This window comes from Cryptotermes secundus, unplaced genomic scaffold (genome assembly GCF_002891405.2).
Source record: "Cryptotermes secundus unplaced genomic scaffold, Csec_1.0 scaffold88, whole genome shotgun sequence".
NCBI classification, from domain to species: Eukaryota; Metazoa; Arthropoda; class Insecta; order Blattodea; family Kalotermitidae; genus Cryptotermes; species Cryptotermes secundus.
The window spans coordinates 1,378,397-1,399,144 of NW_019724585.1; the positions used below are offsets into that span (position 1 = coordinate 1,378,397).

At 36.4% G+C, this 20,748-nt stretch overlaps 1 protein-coding gene across 9 annotated transcripts in view; it reads left to right on the plus strand.

Moving 5' to 3' along the window:
* LOC111862253 (echinoderm microtubule-associated protein-like 2) overlaps nt 1–20,748 on the plus strand; it is a 110,423-nt gene that overhangs the window by 72,046 nt on the left and 17,629 nt on the right. For 8 of the 9 annotated variants that reach the window (XM_023847479.2, XM_023847487.2, XM_023847480.2 and 5 more), the window contains 8 exons: nt 3,556–3,711; nt 6,046–6,195; nt 7,532–7,604; nt 8,453–8,506; nt 13,604–13,705; nt 13,790–13,894; nt 16,373–16,610; nt 19,420–19,593. In XM_023847479.2, coding sequence (XP_023703247.1) covers nt 3,556–3,711; nt 6,046–6,195; nt 7,532–7,604; nt 8,453–8,506; nt 13,604–13,705; nt 13,790–13,894; nt 16,373–16,610; nt 19,420–19,593 — 1,052 coding nt within the window. The remainder of the gene's footprint in view (nt 1–3,555; nt 3,712–6,045; nt 6,196–7,531; nt 7,605–8,452; nt 8,507–13,603; nt 13,706–13,789; nt 13,895–16,372; nt 16,611–19,419; nt 19,594–20,748) is intronic. The other variant, XM_023847485.2, reaches the window with a different exon arrangement.

Consider the following 20,748-nt stretch of genomic DNA (forward strand, 5'->3'; position numbering starts at 1 on the left):
GTGTGCGGAATGCTACTTTTATCTGTGTGTCTTTGAAAAGTTTTGTAATTTTTCTCACTTCTTTTGTACTATATGTAAATATAGCCCACTTTGTTTTGTGTTGTTGTTCATTGTCATGTGTGTTTGATTTTTGTTTTCGTGTTGTCTGATTTAATCTTTTGATTATGTCTGTGCCGTATCCCTTGTTATGTAGTATGTTTTTAATAATGTTCTTCTCTATTTGTTTTCCTTTTTCCGTTATTGGGTATGTGTTGAGTCTATTTATTAGGTAATTAATACCCGACAATTTGTGCTCGAATGGATGGCACGAACTGTTAGGTATTATGATGTCTGTTTGTGTGGGTTTCCTATATATTGTGAATTGCAAACCATCTTCATTGCGATATATTGTTATATCTAGAAAGTTAATTGATTCTTGTTGTTCTCTTTCAATACATGAAATTGTGCACTGGACCAAAATGTCCTGCATACTGGAAGTTAATGGATCTTTCTGCAAGAGTTTAACTTCATAAAAGTGAATAAGCTAACTCTGTTCTAACAGATCCCGAAGTTCCAAAATTATTAATACCTTTGCCCATCGTTACCATTATTGTTATTCTGCAGAACAATAGTGTTATAGTGATATTTATGAATAGAGGGTCTCTCATTTTTATAACCAAAGTACATGATTTAAAGGTTTATGTAAAAAATGGCTCACACAGGATTTTTTATAATTTTTCTGTGGGACTTGTTTATAAAGTAATTTCTTTTGAAGCTAGTGTCCGTGATAGGTAAAAAATTAAATGTGCTTAATGGGGGGTGGAGTCCAACTTGGTCCACTTGACACGGCAGCCACTGATTGTCCTATTGTAACCTTCCCTCAGGTGATTATGATGATGGAGAATTTGGTGGAATGAAAATTGGCAGGGGAAACCGAAGTACTTGGAGGAAACCCACCCCAACGCCACTCTGTCCACCACAAATCCCACTTGACCAGACTTGGGATCGAACCTGGGCTGCTGTGGTGGGAAGCCAGCAATTAACCGCTTGAGCTATGGTGCGGCATTGTCGGTGATAGGCATCTAAGTACTTTAGGGGTCTCCTGAGTTGTTTAGTGTTAGTCTGTTTTTTAAAGAACCACTGGCAGAATTTTTGCTTTCTGCAGTTTTGTTATGTTCTTATTTCAGGTGCTAAATCTGTGTATGTTCTACTTTTTCTGGTATTTGTTTTGCAATGAATTTTATTTCAACGATTTATTTAACACCAGAACAGATCTCGTTATTTGTATATAATCTAACTACTACAGCTTCATCGTCATCATCATCATCATCATCATCATCATCATCATCATCATCATCATTGCTGCTGCTGCTGCTGCTAATTAATGTAAATGACCTTCACTGATTTAACTTCTTCTGATTTGTTTATTTGTTTTCTCCTTTTGTTAATTTTTTTTAATATTCTTGTTGGCACTGTATTTGGCGTCTGGTAGCGAAGTTCAGCACATAAAGAATAAGGCACCCAGTTGTTATAGCTGTTTGTTGTTGTTGTTGTTGTTGTTGTTGTTGTGAACCTTGTCAGCACTACCAATATTAGTTAACTTTGTAAGCACCTTTGTTTATTATTTCAGATTGAAATTTTGGTAGTTGAAACACAGTATCCTACAGGGGGGCACATGAAATGATCCAGTATTTGATCCATTAATAAAGTATTTATTTCAATTGCACTGCTAGAAACTAACATACAGAAAGAAAGACCATTACATGGAGATTTATCCTCTGTGTGTTGCCTAAACTGGCAGTTCAAATCAAATGTCAAAGAATGGCATTTGCTGAATGGGCTCAGAATAATGAGGTACTGTTCAACAATGTTTGGTTTTCTGATGAGGCACACTTCCACTTTGCTGGTGAGGGTAATAAACAAAATGTGCGATTTTGGGCATCAGAGAATCCACATGTGATTCATGAGAAGGTGCACCATGCACCAAGAATTACAGTATGGTTCACCATCTCAAGTCATTGACTGCTAGGGCCAATTGTCTTTGAAGAGACAGTGAACAGTGAGTGCTATTTAAGCATATTGCACAATACTTTTGTGTCTCACCTTCTTGCTACAGGTTTGTCATTACAAACTCAGTGATTCATGCAGGATGGAACCAGGCTGCACACAGTGAATGTTGTTTTGGACTTTCTGTATGACACTTTTGACTCACATGTTGTCTCAAACCAATTTCCTGATCGTTTCGCATGTGGACAGAACTGGCCTCCGAAGAGTCCTCATTTAAACACTTTCTTTGGGGATTCCTTAAGGAAAAGATTTTCCAAGAAAATCACAAACAATAATGGAATTGAGAGCACTAATCCTTCAGACCTGCAGCGACATATCTGAGAATGTGTGCTGTAAAATAATCAACAATGTCACAGTTCATGTTAAAGAAGTTGCCAGACATAATTGTGGTCATAGTGAACATTTGATTCACAGGGGATAAATTTTGTACAGTGATCTTTCCTTTTATATGTTAATTTCTATGATTGTATGGAAATAAAGAGTTTATTAATAGATCAAATACTGTATCTTTTTGTGCCCCACTCTGTATATTACATGACACTGTTACTTGCTATGGAAAAGTTAAAATATGATATAACACTCTGGATCAGGTTTGATAACATCTAACTGGAGAGTTTTCCTCCAGGGAATTACATTTGTGTGGCATTAGTATAACAATTTTCCTTTCTTTCATATCAAATGTCATATGAAATTAAACTGGTTAAACAATTAGCAGTCTTCTATGACTGGTTGGGGTATATCAAGTTTCAGTATTACAAAGCGAGAAACTGTACAACTTAACGTGATGTTTGTAGGATGTTGAAATTAAGTCAGTTCTGATAGGCTATTCAGTTAAGTCAGTTCTGATGGGCTGTGCATAGAATTAATAGGGCCAACAGCCAACATATACAAACTATGGTAGAAGAAACATTTAAAAGTCGTAAAGAGAAGGAAGTAACAGGAACGGAAATAAATTTTGAGGATGTAAGGAAAATTAAATTTGTGTAGAATCATGTCTGGCCTGTTTATTAGTAGTGTTGAACTGTCAAGTTCTACTACTGGTTGGTTGGTCATTCATACTTTGTTTGTTTATTTATTTATTTACTTCATATCCATGGATCATTATACATGATATAGGACAAGTCAAATGAACTTCAGAACATTGAATGAGGTGGGAAGACGGTCATGAATGTTGAGTACATATGGATTTGTAAGGAGGTAGCTGTGTCTTGACTGAATGTACTAGCCTGATATGTGACTGAAGAGACTGAGGAAAATCTCTGAAGTCCCCTTTTAGGTTAGCCTTTAACCTGGCTGAAATTCAAATTAGCTGCCTCTAAAATATAGAACTTGTAGCATTACTGCTATGTCAGCCCGCTCAGTTTTCCATTCTTACTGAGTATCAGACTGCATTTGTCAGTAAAAGAGAAATTGGATTTTAGCATATTGAACCTAGACTTGCAATTTGTAGCAAAGTTTGTTTGTAACATAATATTTTTTTATTATTTGTACATGTTTAATTTATTTCAGGACTCGAGATGCAACATACAATGAGGAGGAAGGTTCAGTGCGTTTCTTTCTCCGTGGGCGGCCTATTGTCTTGTATGCCCCCACAGCCATTGCTGAGACCTATGACATGTTGAAAGTGGCTACAGCACCTCAGATTCGGCTGAAACTTGAGTGGGTGTATCCTTCACATGTTTAATGACATCAGTGTACAAACACATTGCTTCAATATGCAACAACTTGGATGGTAGAACATCACAGCTGCGTGGTTAGCACTACTGCTTGGCAATCAGGAAATCTTTTTTTTTTTAATTACTGTCTGGATGCTACCTGCCACAGTTAAAGTTTTTAACGATTTTCTTCAGTCCTGTAAGGCAAGTGTTGACATTGTACTTATGATGTGCCACAACTGCTGCCTTATACATTATTGACAAGCACCCATATATTCAGAGCAATTTAAAAAAGCATTGTTAAACTAAAAAATACTATATATTAAGTCTTCTTATGTAATATTTTTGTAACAAAAAAGTTGAACTATATGGTGAACTTAACATTTGTCAATATTAATTTCAGATATAGTGTCAGCTCTATTATCTGCAATAATTTAAGTAGAAAATTATGAATGATAGGAAAATCATGATACTCAGAAAGCAGCTATTGCTATGTAGTCATGGGCAATTAATATAGCTGATTTTCTAACTGTTATTAAACCATGTTATTATTTCCAGTGTGAACAGATCCCTGATGCAATTGACATGGTAACATTACCAATTGGGCTCCTTTTTTCCTGCTGACCACCGATATTGTGTTGAACATGTTTTTGTTCACTTTGTAGATCAGCTATCGTAAAGTGTATAGTACTGTGGTCCTTCATAATTTGTACTCATCAGATATTATTAGAATGATGAGATCGAGATGAATAATTAAAGATTCTGTATGAAACATTGCAGAGATATGAAAAATTGGGGACCATTTCTGACAATTATAGGGTTGTCATAATCTATACTACTGGAAATGCATTGTGTTATTTATAATACCTGCTATTCTCCTCATGTTGTCATGTGTATGAGTGCCTATAGACGGGGTTTCAATTGGTAATTGGGTTTATTGACCACTTAAAGATTGTAACTATAAGTAACAATAGTGCTATTGCTAATTCACATACCCTACAGTTCACTTCAGCATGCACTAATAGTTCTCAGTCTGCTGCACCTTCACCAGTCATTGTCTGGTAACAGTTTCCAATGGCGGATGTTCCCCTTAGTCTGAGTTCCTGAACTATCCCTGTGCCTCAGCTACCAGCTACTAGCAGCAACAGCTCACAAGAACTGAACTGCGGCAGTCCTCTAATTAATTCACTCACTCATCAATGAACTCGCTCCACTGCACTGCATTGCACTACACTACACTACACTACACTACACTACACTACACTAACTCCAATAACTGAACTCAACTCAGTTGGTAGAGTCCTATAGCCTCAAAGCACACCCACAGAGAACACCACTTGCAACATCTCTTCTATTGTTGCATGATATCACCACAGACGTGACGTGTTCTTCTGTTGTGTTTGTACAGGCCATTACCTAGCAACAGGGCTACATTGTACAGTATAAATGTAGACATTTACAGGAGCATGAGCAGTATATAATGGTATACCGGTCTGGCACTTGTTTTCATAAAAAAGAAAAATCTGTTACTAAAATTTTGGTAATAATGGAGTTTGAAATAGAGATAAAATTTTTGTTTTAATTCAATTTTATAATTGTTATTAATTCCAGATATACATACAGTATTTTTGTTTACAAAATTAAGGAGCCTCCATCCTTTATGTTTTGTCACATGTAAGTATCGTTAGGTTCTCTTAAAAAAGAAGTGTTCTGTGTGTAAATACTCGTACATAAGGAAAAATTGTCCCAGTGCTTAATGAATTAAATGGTTGAGCCCTATACCATGAAAATGTATGGGGTAATGGAGGAATAGCTCCACAATTTTTGACCTGGGAACTAGAGGGAGGTGAGCAGTCGGTTTCACTCCCCTGATGCTTTACCCCAAGGGAAAGATCACCCAGTACCCATTGAATATGAGACTGCATGGGTCCCAGAGCCAGTCTGGACACTGGAGAAGAGAAAAATGTGCATATATACATACATTTAGTAAATATCTCATAACCTAAGTCGGTTGTTATTCTATTTGTCACTTCAGAAGTTTTTACTGTATTGAAATCATATCAGTTGATAGTATTCATATAATGTCTGATACATTCAATATTCATATTTAACACAGATACAACAATTGAAGACATTCATTGCCTATTCTTATCTTGCTATGTTTCTAATGCTGGTAGATTTCTTGTGATGGTTATCAATTTCATGTACTGGTGCGTTAATGCATGTGCATGCACACACTTTTCTGTGTTTGTGCATATGCATGCATGCGTGAGAGTGTGTATGTATGTATGTATATATGTGAAGTACATAATTGTATGAATATAATGACCTTAACAGTGTACAGATATGGCTATCGAGGTCGTGACTGCCGTTCAAATTTACATCTCCTGCCTACAGGTGAAATTGTATATTTTGTAGCAGCTGCAGTTGTCCTATATAATGTAGAAGAGCAATCTCAGAGACACTATCTTGGTCACACTGATGATGTCAAGTGGTAAGTTTCTGTGATATAAACTTACTTTGTACCTGAAAGTGTAGTGAATGATCAAACCCTTTGCTAGTGGGGTGGGACTAAGTCCCTTGTGCTCTGGCCACTTCTGGCTGTGTACTAGCCCCAGATGATAGATGAGGGTGATTGTGGAGCAATTGGTGGAATGAAGATTGGCAGGGGAAACCGAAGTACTCAGAGAAAATCTGCCTCAGCGCCACTTTGTCCACCTCAGATCCCACTTGACCAGACCCAGGATCGAACCCGTTTGAAGGGCCTTACTTTATTATGATTTCAAGCTTTAGAGTGAAGCCTCAATATAATTCTGACAGTCAGCCAGAAATTAAGTTCATGAGGCATATATCTTGAAGTTAGTGGTTCAGTATTCAGTATGAATAATATAACATGAAGAAGTGTCAAAACTGTAAACTGTTTTATCTCTTTAGTCCCCACATCTCCCCAGAGATTGAGACTCTTTATCATAGCGTGCAGGTGAGCTTTATATCCCCTGTCCATAAAAGTTAGCATCCTGTCTTTTAAATCCTTATTTCATTGGTGTATGGGGCATGGGGTAACATAGTTGATTGAGGCACGATGCTACAAGCTGAAGATTGCAGGTTCAACTCCTGTTGAGGGCATTTGATTTTTCAATTGAACTAATCCTTCCAGCCACACTGTTGCCTTGGGGTTCACTCAACCTGTAACAGAAATGAGTACCAGGAATCTTCCTGGAGGGTAAAGGGTGACTGGCACATAAGGCTGACAACCTCGCTTCCATCTGTGAGCCGATTGTCTAGAAGATGTGGAAACTTCAATGTCTCACAACCCTATGAGCATCCATGGCCTGTTGCAGGAATAGCTTTGCCTTTTATTTCAGTGCTGTATACATATTAGTTTTGACTTCTCAGATATTTCTTCCTCTGCTTCTAGCATCTTAATGGCCATAGATTTAAAATTAATGATGATCTGGAAACAGCAGTGAAATGACAGTTGCGAAAACCAACCAGTGACTTCTTTGGATAGGGAATAAGGAATTAAATTTATGGTTGGTTAGGGACATACTCTTCAGGGGAATTGTCTAGAAAAGTTGTTTACAGTTCTTACAATGATGTATTATTCATATTAAATATTCAGTTGATAACTGTAAGCTTATTTTCTGATTGCCATGATGCAACAAATTACTGCATATATTACTATGGTAAGGTATTTAAACTTTCACAAGCCTGCACATAAATTGGCTTCAGTAGCAGTTGTTTCCATTTGCAGTTTACCACTTTAAGTGTAGCAGTAAGAAATTATTTTGTTTAGAACAAAAGTAAAATAGAGCTTTTCTGTATTACAGCCTTACAGTTCATCCCAACAAACTTCTTGTAGCTACAGGGCAAGCTGCTGGGCATGACAGAAGAGAAGGACGGGTCAGTAGCTCTTGAGTATAGTACTATTACAGTGTAATCATAAAAATGCTTGTTCTACTGGGTACTCATAATATCTGAAAACAGTTGAAAGATATCTGATATCTTTCTCTGTGACCATATAAATTATAACTGTTGAATCTTATTTATTAAATCACCTGACATACATTAGATGGAACTAGTCTTCACTAGTTTTAAAGGTAATCACATTTTATCTGGAAGATTTTCCTTATCTACACAAAGAACTCCAAGTAACAACATTGCTCCTGTTGTATGTCTCCCATGCTTGGTAATGCTTAAAGGGAAGATAGAAAGATTTTTGATTTCCTGAATCCTTATACTAACTTGTAAATGCCCATCCCTTGGAACAAAAGCAGGTGCCAGTATAAGTAAGAGACAGGAGAGGTAGGTTTAAAATTAACATAGCTAACCTCTTTATTAACCAAACAACACAACAAATATCAAGGTCAATGCCCAGCTACAGCTCTGCTACATGTTTCGGCTATCAACAGCCATCATCAGGCAAATACCTTGATATTTGTTGTGTTGTGACCGTTAATAAAGAGATTGTATGTTGTAACACAACAGGATGCATGAAATGATAATTATCAACATAGCTCTTCATACATATTCTCAACAAGTCATAGTCTTCTTACCTACATTTTATATGAATGTGTGATGAATTGGGTTGGGTTAGTAACTATAAATTTTACTCATCATGTAAATTACAGTTAAATTGCTTTTTTTTTTTCTTTTTTTTTTCTCCATATGATACAGGCAGTTATGCTATTGAAAGAAATGCTTGATACATGTAAGTTTAAGCCTTACCTGGATTGTTATTTTTGATCTAGTCATGGAAATTCAACCCGCCTCCAGATCGGATGGCACCTGAGGCAGAGCAGTGGGTATGTTCTGAAGTGATGTGCTGTTATGTGTGTTTCTTAGCTGATGTGGACTGTTCTAATCCTTGAAACCTGACCTTGGGCAATTCACCACATTTTCCTATTACTGTATTATACGGAAGATGCATTTTCTCTTTTACTAAACTATTGCCAGTGCTTGACTGTGTTGTATAATTCACACATTAATATCTTACTTACATGACTTTATTTACATGTTTTAAAATTATTAATGCCTAACAAGGAATAAAAAGTTCACCTAAAGTTGCTGTGTATAATGTCACTGTTATTAAGTAACTTGTTCACAGAATAATGGCAGATGCACTCATGACATTTTCATTAAAAAATGGAATTCTAGTACGTCACAATAAACGAAAATTTTGATGGAATACTGATAAAATAATTATTTTATTATATTTATTGAACAAATATGAAAGAAATGTTCTTGATTAAAACTATTAATGGTCTGAATTCTCTGCACTTTATATAAACAACTATTAAGAGAACCATAAAAAATATTTGCTTTATTAGCGATATAAAATTAAAAATTTTCTTTAAGTAATACTATATCATTCTGTAAGAAATATTTAGTGCTTGAAGTCAGACCGTTAACAGTGTTTCTACTTCAAGTCTACACTTTAACATTTTACTATGTGGCTAACATTTCACACACACGACACTTGGGATGTCTGATGGTTACTGAAATTGGTTGTATGGCTGTATCAATGTGAGATGTTATACTCATCGCTTGAAAATAAATAACTCCCTTTGTTTAAAATATAAAATGACTTGTTGCTTGTTTCTAATTATGTCATTTCGAGGGATATTGTTTTCTCTGCAGGATGGTTTGTGGGTTCAACAAATGTTCATATTATTATTCTGTTGAAAACATTACCCGAAATTTTATGCATTCTTTGTGTGGAGTTAATGAAGAAAAATTATTCTGTGTAGGTTACGTCCATCCATTTATTCCCTTTTTTCATCTTGCTGGACACATCAGTACTTCAATGGTCAAGCAAGTTTAATTTCAGTATAGTTCAACCCCTACTTCATTTGAAACTCAAATTGAACTATCAGTCTTCTCAGAAGTGGTTTATCATATAAAAATACATGTAAAATATAGTTCTAATTAAGAACTATAACTCTTATTTCAAACTAATTTTTTACGTGGTGAATGTGTAATTAATAAGGGGGAAAAAAGAACATCTTGGCTATGTTCATCACAGTGTCTGTAGTGTGATCAGTTTTGGCACAGTGAATTTGTATATGCATTAATGAATTTTAATCTTCAGTAAATTAGCCTTAAGACCAATGATGCATACAGCTGTGAATAATTAATTTATAAAATGTACTCTATTGGAATACCCATTTCAGCTCTTCATCTTTTAGAGGCAAGAGAGATTAGAATAGCAAATTTCAAATTACTATATCATGAGAACTGAACCTTTCATCATATCTTGAAACATGGTTGTCCCGCCATTTTCAGTTCATAGTAAACTGTCTATGCACTATATGTGCTATCTCATTTGCTTTTTGTTTAAATAAGTTGCTAATTTATAGTACAGTTATAGCATACATTGCTAACAGTATTGATGATTCAATTCAGTGATCATCAGTAGGTCAAAGGAATATAAGCATTTGAGCTACATGACACTAAAATATTGTATGTCAATGATGGATGGACTATAAGCATAAGGACTAGAGATAACAGAAGATTAATACAGTTTGAAATGAGTTTCTTAAGACAGCAAGTAATGTGCTCTTTTTGATCATAAAATAAAGAATATTTTACTACAGATTCCACCATGTACATGTATGCATTGAGTTAGCGGGGGTTAGAAAGAGTGCATCAAAAGAATGAGGTCTGATATGGTGCCCCCCATTGTTTCTCTCCCAAGAAATAATATGTTACCCTTCAGGCGTGGAATGAATTTAAACTAGTTTCTGCTGCATTGCTTAAAGACATTTGAATTTTATTTGCAAACAAATTTAGCATTCTAATTAAATGACCATAAATCATATAAATATTAAAATGTTCACAGAGCTATAGGTGATTTAAGTATTTGCCTATGAAATTACTTAATCTTAGGTTCTTTAATGATATTTCAACTGTAGAGATTATAGTGTCACATGAGATGGAATGGTTGCTGTGAATGGTGGGTAAAAGGATTGGGAAGGAGGCAGTCATGGTTATATTGGAAGATACTATCCTATCTTTTATTTGCTGAGACTGGGAACATAGAAATCCTCAGTCAAAGTAGTTGGGAATCCAGCCAAAATGCAAACTGAGTACCTCCTGAACACAAATCTAGAGCTTATGCCTGTACAGAATATTATGGGACTGAGTACTGGTATTTCAGCTGGCTGAATGGATGGACTGCTGTACTTCTGAAGTTCCTAATGTTCTGTTTCAGCTTTAAACAGTGGCAGTGTTGTATTCCTTGTATAGAACTGTTGTAAGATAGTTATCAGCACCTACAACATTACAGAGGATGGACTGGACTGCTGATGTTTATAATGTTCTCTTTCAGCTTTGTTTTGTGATGTGTGGGTTGGTATATTGGTTGCTGGTCTCTCCTTTCCAATGTGCATTCTCAGCTCAGTTAATTTTCTGTGATGTTTCATGTGTCACATTTACCTCTAATATCTCATTCTGTGTTTCTTTTATTTTACTTGCATCTCAAGCTAAGGATGCTTATGGTGATTATTTAATTTTATTCTTATTAACAAAACTTGATTTCAAACTTTTAAGGAAAGGAAACATCAAATCTTAAACTTTGATAATGTATATAATAAGATAAAGAATGGATATATCCATAAGTTCTATTGAAGTAGTTTCATTTAACTGTAAAGAAAATAATTTGACTCAAAAAAATTAGTAGATTACAAATAAAATGTTGGTCTGAATGAATGTCCACAAGTTAATCTTGATTAGGAATAAATATGTAATCTCAAAATAATTTCTAAGCCTGCATTATAAAAATACATACTCGTTAAAATTTCTAAACAATGACTTATTGAAACATTTTCTATCTAATCCATCTGGTACTTCTGGTACTGCTATGCAGTTTTTTTTTATATATGATAGTAATTGATCTGCCAGATGTATGTTATCCATTTTGAATTCCAGTTTGTGTTACACTAGTTGAACTGTAGAGGTTACATTATGTTGAATGGTGGGTAAGTAAGGTGATCATGACTGATATTAAGGTACACTTCTAGAATTTCCCAGGATAAAACTAGAAAAACTACAGAAATCTCAGAATATCTGGTAAATGGGTGTCTCCAGAATGTAAATCTAGGCCTTACTGCTTACCCTCATTAGTCATGCACAATGAAGATATTATGTTAAAATAAACTGCAGGTACCTTCAATCAACCTAGGACTTTGTATTCAGGTTTTAATACAGGGATGAGGTTAGTTTTAAACCACAAAAGAGAAGTGCAAGATGTGACCAGCCTGGTGTCCTTTTTGTATATGTAAAAATTAATGTGAGATCTCTGCATTAGCTGCAGTAAGTTCATTGGAACCCTGATGGAGGCACCACTTGAAGTCTTGTGTGTATGCTGTCCACAGTCTTATAACAGATGGCATGGCATGTCATAGTCTTAATATAATTATAGCTTCTTTGCATAGCATTTCACACTCATAGTGTGCACATTCAGTGAAATCATGATTTCTAATTGTCCCTCAAGAGGTATAATATATAAGAACTGGGTACCATGAACTAAATAAAGTGTGATCAAGTATGATGTTGATAACCACAATGATTTCTCATTGAAATGTCAGAGAGATTTATGTTGGTTGTAAATTTAACATTTAAAGTGGAGGTAAAGTTTTCCCTGTACCCTAGCATCATTCATGTCATGAAAGGGGGGGTTTCAGATTAACCTGCAGATATTATTAACTTCAGCACCAAATGGTCAGCTGCATGTTCTGGCTGCCTTCCCTCTAAGGAATGGGCCCTGATACCTGGTGTCTGTAAGACAGTGCAGACTCCAGAGCTGATTTCAATGTGTGCTGAAGGAAACATCCCTGCTCCTGCTGGATTTTGAAACCTGGGTATCCATCTCATAAGTAGTCACTGCACTGACCATGCTGCTCTGCATTCTGCCCAGCAGATGGGAGCTTGGGTGAACCCCATAGCTTGTTCAGATGTAATGTCAAAGACAAATACCCTTATGATGGGAATCAAATCCCAGTTGGATAGACTGGAAGTGGTCACTTTACTGACTGAGCTATCCTGTATCCCTTACAAATGTAAGTTGTATGAAAATGTTGAATTCTTGTAAGAAAGGAATGAACTATTCATGTGTCTCAGAATTGGTGTAGGAATAAAACAGTGACTTAGGTTGTAAGATGTGAGGTTTTCACGGCAGTGACTATGAAGAAAGCAGTCTTCTGTGATTTGGCACCGTGTATATGTGGTGTTAACCGACGTTTCAGAGGAACGTATCGCCTCCATCTTCAGGGTAGAAGGAAAAATATAAGAAATCCGCAAGCGAAGAGACTGTGAGAACCAGTAAAAGCAGACTGGTGTTGGAAATATACACATCTATACAGCTATACACACATAGCTGTGTATATTTCCAACACCATTCTGCTTTTACCAGTTCTCACAGTCTCTTCGCTTGTGGATTTCTTATATCTTTCCTTCTACCCTGAATATGGAGGCGATATGTTCCTCCGAAAAGTCGGTTAACACCACATAAACATGGTGCCAAATCCCAGAAGACTGCTTTCTTAGGTGACTTAGGTTGTCTAATAGAACTGAACAAATTGGTCCATGCTCTAACACTTCTGACTTATATTGAGGAGGTAGCTGTTTCAAATCTTGTCTGGGACAGTGGCTATCCAGATGAGGTTTTTTGGTTTTTTCATGGTTTCCTCGGTCCTTCCAGACAAGTGTTGGAGTAATACCTCAGCTTAGGTAATGATCACTTTCTTTCACATTCTTTTGAATTCATTGTTCACTTGTCATCCTACCATTTGATGCTATATAATCTGAGCTACTGACAACTTTGTTAAACAAACCACAAATAAATGAAGGAATTCCCAGATGAAAAGAATGCTTTTTATATCAGTTTTTGTGTATTCTTACAGCCTCATGTTCGAGTATGGAACTCAGTGAGCCTTCACACATTAGCTGTCATTGGTATTGGCGAGTTTGAACGCTCCATTTGCTGCTTATCCTTCTCAAAAGCTGTAAGTACACTTACTGTTGACTTAAGTACAGATTCTACAGATTATACAGATTATACTTTGTTTATCTTTCTCTCTCTCTCTTAGGATGGAGGAGTGTTACTGTGTGCCGTGGATGAAGCTCCAGATCATAACATCTCCATTTGGGATTGGCAACGAGGGGAACGTGGGCAGAAGATCACAGAGACTAAGGTACAAAGTTACTGCAATGAAGTCCTGACTCACACCCTCATCCACACAGCCTAGCACTCACATATTGCCCAGTAACAAACTATGTTACCAGCTGCATGAAAAATGAATATTTACTGAAATTATAAAGAGGTATTATTAAGGAAGCCAATGGTTCCTCAGTCATCACAGAAAACTTCTACCAAGTTTTATCCTAAGTCACTTTAGTCCTTTCCAAATCTTCATTCACTGTTTCTCTAAGATTCAGTTTAATATTGTATATCTGTTTGTGATTATGTCTAGATTGTGTGTTATTTCCATGAGGACTTCCAATCAAACTTTTGTACTTATGCATAGTTTCTCCCATACTTGCTGTATCCTCACTGTCTCAACATTCCTGACTTGCTCATGTTTCTCAGTATTATTTTATCCAAGTCCCATGTTACTTCATTTCTATTATATCGAAATATTCTCCTCATTACTTTCTTTCACACATCCTCAATCCTATTTTGTCTCCCAGTGTGAGACACCACTCTACCGTATTTCAGACTCATGTAAGAGAAGAGAAAAATATAGTTTTATGTGTTTTGAGCTTTTGTTTGCAAAGAAATCATAAAGTAAAAGATTCTGATCTGCATTCAGCACTGTTCATATCCAAAAGGTCACTAATATGATTTTACTGTATTTTTGTAGCATTCAGTTCTTCACTGACAGTTATAAATAAGAGTAAATCATGTTTCTTCAGAGTACAGTGTCATAGTATTTCCCTATGGAGAATTCACTGGTAATGTAAGATGTTTGACACTGGATAGGTAGAGTGCAGTTAAGTGTAAGAGGCTTTTGAAAGGATTGTAGTATTCCTGGAACAAATATCCATTGGTCAAATTTGTACAAGAGTAGAAAGGATACTCCTATGGATTATGTATTATCCAAACATGTTTCTGCTATTTTGCATAGATTATTAGCGTTGTTTGCTTGTTGCAACAGCAAATTTGTTTCCTTAAAATTAGTATAATGTGCAGTCAGAAATGACTTTTGTAAGAATTAAGGTTTTCACAGCCGTGACTATGAAGAATGCCATCTTCTGGGATGTGGCATCATGTAAATCTTGTGTGAACCAATGTTTCAGAGGAACGCATTGCCTCCATTTTCAGGACTATGAGAAAATCGCCATTTTATGTTTTGGGACACATTTGAAGGGCCCATATTTTTGGAGCTGGCATATTCATATTCACCAGTCAGTGACCTATGATGGATAAGTTGTTAAAAATTGAATACATATGAAGTCTGTCAAATATTCAGTTACAAAAAAAGGCCATGTATACATGCATAAATACATACAGACAGATGATATTCCAAATCCAGTTTTTTGCAATCAGAGGGGCTGAGAGCATGTAAATCCATCAAAATCTTAAGCTTGAATTTTTTCACAATCACAGTACTTTACATGTATCTTATATACATTCATGACTAAAATATGATCTGAAAGTTGCATGCATGCTACCGTTTTGTATACTTTACCATTTTGAGACCATTAATAAAATTTTATTTGATATTCCTGTGAATTAGTTGTTATATTAGACCAGTGTAACCCAAAATTGAATTGTGACAATTTTAGTGTAAACTTACAGAACCAAATTTAATCAAACTGCATTTAGTAGTTGCAAAGATGAATTCAGTGGCCTTTGCTTATATGTGCATTTTGTGCAGAGAACGCATAATAAGCACTCCAAAAATGAATTATGAACAAACTGTAAATGTGAATATGTAATTTCTCAACGTTTATTACAATACAGTAGAACTTGGTTATAACATCATCAAAGGGACCTAAAAATAGTGTTGTTATAAACGAATGTCGTAACCGAAATGGGCACTTCCACAGTAGCCTTATGTTAGTCACGTAAAAATCTACCAAAAACCGAGTTAAAATGTTGCATTTTTTAGTGAAATACGTAGTTAAGTACAGACTAACGTAACATTAACGTGGAATTGCCCAAATATGTAATATCAAAGACATATTACAGCGCTTTTCACTGACAATACACACCGCACTAATACTGTATATTAAAGGTAGGCCTACTCACCAAATTACAGTAGATTACATCAATTGTTGTGCCTTACTGTACCTAGATACGAGTACAGTAATCAGTTATCTTCATCTGTTTCCTGTTACTTGCCCAATACACACTTTCTAAATTACTTTCAATGACGATATCAGAGAAATTCAGGAATGAAAATGACGTTACATACGAGGTTGATGCATTTGTGCATGTCGTACTAAGCAAGGTATAAAAACAGTTGCTTTATGAGGAATTAGTTCGTACCATTGAATATTTGACGCAATAGACAAGGTGTCACAGAAACCGATGTTGCTATAACCAAGTTTTACTGTACTATGTTTTAATACTTATTTAAAAATGAGAATGTTGTAACATTTTGATGAATTGTATCTATGTGTATTTAAAAAACGATTAAGTATGACCTTAAAATGGTTGGTTCCAGTGTTCTGCAGACACAGTTGTGGCAGCAGAGTTTCATCCCATGGATCGCCAGAGCATTGTGACCTGTGGAAAGTCACATATTAGCTTCTGGACCTTGGATGCTGGTGGAACTTTATATAAACGTATGGGCATATTTGAGAACAGAGACAAGCCAAAGTATGTAACATGCTTGGCTTTTACACAGACTGGTGATGTGGTCTCAGGTGACTCAAATGGCAACATCATTGTCTGGGGCAGAGGTATGTTGTAAGAGTTTGATTGATTCTTAGGTTATTTGAGTACTTTCCTGTATAGGTCATGTAGCCTCATTGGCAGAACAACTGTAAATTATGAAGCGATAAGGATATGGACGAAAGTAGTTGGGGGTCTGTTTCCTGGAGTGGCTGGGGAAATCCACCAAAATATCAGTTATGTTGGCCATCCTTGGGACTGAGATTAAAATCCAGGACATCCTAAAAATAAACCAGGAATGGTAGACATAAACCATGAAATTTTTTATTTGTTACAAAGATGTAGGGAGGGAATGTGATTCTTAATATGTGTTAAATGATATAGAAATATACAACATGGATAGAAAATATTTCTGAACATGTTCTGACATTATAAAAATGTAGACTGTAGGTAGCAATAATTGAATATCTGGAATGAACTAACAGACTAAACAAATTACGAAATATGTCATCTGGTTAAGTGCTGGATAGAAGAGTAATCATGGATGACCACACAAAAAGGACTGATAATCCAAAACCTGAGGAATGAAAATTGCTTTGATGTGGCTGATAGCTCAGAAAGAAAAATAAAGAGTGCTAAGATTTCTTCAGTATGAATAATCGGATTTGACCATGACGAAACACTTTACGCCATGTGACTTTTTTTAAAAACTGTAGTATATTATATTTCAGTAATGAAGATATTACTTTAAATAGGAATATCCACTTGTGTGTATGGGCGTGCACACATGCATTCATGAATGCCCTTTGTGTGTATGTGTATGTGTATTGTACATGTGCATCCTTATTTATAGACACAGATGCACAAATTGGTACTCATCTGTTATAATATTGCTCCTGTAAGGACATTGCTGTGCTAAAATCATGATTTCCCATACAAGATTTATTCAGGTTAGTTGATTCGTTACAAAGAAAATATTTTCCACTTTGAGTGTTAAGAATATATACAGTCTTATTAAAAGCACTAAGAAGGTATCAAGTGAACACTTCATTTCAATGTATGAGATCCACAGAATGGCTGTCAAAGTCTCCAGATTTAAATCCACTAGAACAGCTTCAGTTATTTGAGTTACAGCGACAAAGGATTGAAAACTACAGAAAATGCATACAAAACAATTTCCTTACAATATAGTCATGTGTAACTATTGTCACTCGTAGATACAAGTAAGGATTATGCTCTCTCTGTTCTACTCACTTCACAGATCACTATCGGACACACTAGGTCTTCTCAGTTTGTTACAATCTTTACTGGCTGTTGCTTGGTAGCAGCTTTCAATAGTGGACATCCCCCTTCTTCTGGGTTTCCAAACAGTCCCCGGCCTCAGCTACCAGCTTCTCGCAATAACAGATCACATCAACTGAACCCCAACTCCATCTCCAAACTTGTCCTACTTATAACATCTCATCATGGACCACAGAGAAAACACTGCTTCTCTGTTACAGTACAGTTTTTGCTGTGGAAACATTCTTGTTTGTGCAGTCGTTACTTAGCACCAGCTGTTGTATAGTCACTTATTTCACAGGCATTGCCTAGCAACAGGCCCACGTGCCACAATAGGTTAAACAGAAATGTAAGAAATTATATTGTGACATGTCAAACCATTGTTGGGCAACGGGATGTGGAACGAGTTACCATGAAGACAGACTCTTGATAAATTGTTGGTTGCCAAGTTATGCAACGGTGGAATGAGGTTATGCAACAATAAGAAACGTGGTGTTTCTCCGTGCTGTGCCGAGCCAAGCTGAGCTGAGCCCAACCGCACTGGTTGCTACGCACCAGTAAACAACTCTTGGCAGTGTTGCGAAGCAATGCCTCTGTAAACATGGCGGCCGAGCAACATTGAAGCAAGCTGCGTTTTCCACCTGTCAAACTAAGGGTTTATAAGAGAAGCTGGCATAACTAAGGAGCCAGTATTAGTGAGTATTTGGCAGAACAGAAGTCAGTCAGTTGAAGCAGCCATGGGAGGAAGAAGAACTGAATGCATGGTTAGAAGATTTTATGTGTGATAATCAGTGATGATTTGTGATAACCGAGAAGGCATTGGGTATTGGGAGTGTGTCATTCAGTGACACTTGCATAGCTCCCATGTAATACTGTAAATAAGTGAAGGCTACTGAAGATAAGAGTGAACAGATTAGCATGTAGGTTTTCTAAATTGTGTAAACCTGCAACAGTGTTATAATTAATTGTTGTTATGACTTGTAGGTTGTTAATAAAACCAACTGACAATCTAAACAGCGTCCACAGTAGCCACACACGCTACAATACTTTGCTTTAAAATTCAGTTCATGGGTAAAACTTAATTTCTTACATTCTGTCTGTATTTTGTGGATCCTTTTAAGCAGAATATTGATTTTATGATTCTCTATGTATTTGTCGAAACAGATCTGTCCATAACACGTAACAGAACTGTTCAATCCAGCATGGTGCAAGAGTTGATGTGCTCCATTAACAAAATAGGAAGACATTTTTGCTGAAAACATTGTGGGACCATAGAACATTTAACATCCTTTGAAATTTGAAGAAAGATTTATGTCTTTTAAAATTTGTCGTCTTACATTATTTTTGTTGGTCATTCATGCAGCATACCATGTCAGCTACTTATAGTCACCAGGTACTGACATTTGCAAAGAAATAGAGGAACTGCTATATAAAAGTCAATCTGTTATTATCACTTTGGAAATTTCTTGCATAACATTGTTTCTGTTTCATTTGGAAGGGGTTCTTGAAGATGTTAGCAGTCCCACATTGAAATATTGTTTTAAAGTCTGCATTTTTATACTAATGCCAAACAAGAGTTTTGTGTTTCTTTTCCAGCAACAAATACAATTAGCAAGTTTTTGCGTGGACTGCATGAAGGGTCAGTATTCTCAGTGTGTGTGATGAAGGAGGGGAATTTGGTGACTGGTGGTGGAAAGGATGGGCGCTTGGTGCAGCTAGATGCCTCTCTGAATCCAACTGGTCAAGAAACTCGTGTACCTGAACATTTGGGTATGTTTTTTTGGTAACAGAACATGTGACTTTATGGGAAGAGTATAGCTTGAGGGTAAATAAACACTGTATCAAAGCATCATATTGTGCTGTATTTTAATTTTATTTATTTCTGTCAGCAAGACTTCTGTATAAATACAAAAAACAAACAAAACAAACTCCATGGTTTTAGTCCATAAGCGGACTATAGCAACCGAGCGACTGCCGCTTGTTGGCGAAGTTAGTGCCAACTTTAGTGAATAGAGGGTGTTGTGTTGTCAGCCCAACAAATCCCCACTGCCGTTAAATATAATAAATATCTGCAACAAGTTTTAGCCTTTTGGCCATCATCAGGTATGCACATTCACTGTTGGCTGCACTGTGTTTTTTTATTGTTAGTGAGGTGGGACTAAGTCCCTCATACTGCGACCACTTCTAGCCTATTGTACCAGCCCCAGATGATAGGTGAGGGTAATTGTGGAGCAATTGGTGGAATGAAGATTAGCAGGGGAAACCGAAGTACTCCACAAATCCCACTTGAACAGACCTGGGATTGAACCCGGGGCACCATGGTGGGAAGCCAGTGACTAACCGCTTGAGCTATGGCGCAGCCCAGCTGCACTGCTTACCCTTAACATTGGCCAGTGTTTACAGTAGGTGTAGCGTGTGTTGTCATTTTGATATATTGAGGTCACATTAGTGGGAAGTGTAGATGCATAGCATACATGGGAGAATAAGACATAAAATTTGGGGGGGGGGAGACCTATAGGAAGAAAATGCCGCGAAGGAAAAACTAGTGTAGACGATGTAATAGTGCTAAAATAATTTTAAAGAAATATGTGTGGTTGTGGACTGGATTCAAATGGTTCAAAATTGGCTCCTGTGGCAAGCTGTTGAGCATTTTGGAGGAACATATTTTTTCCATGTTCAGGGTTGAATAATAAGACAAGCAAGACACTAAATTGAAGCAGGCAGTAAGCCTTTTTCATGCTGATCAGTTGAGCTTCACTGGACCACATCTTGTTATATCACAGAAAATAGAACTCTCTGTTTGAGTTATTGTTTGTCATATTATCGCTTTCACTCTCCCTGCAGGCTAATAATTTAGTGTGTATTAACTTACTCAGGAATGTACTGCTCATATGTGCAAGGAACTGAATGTCTTTGGAATGTAAC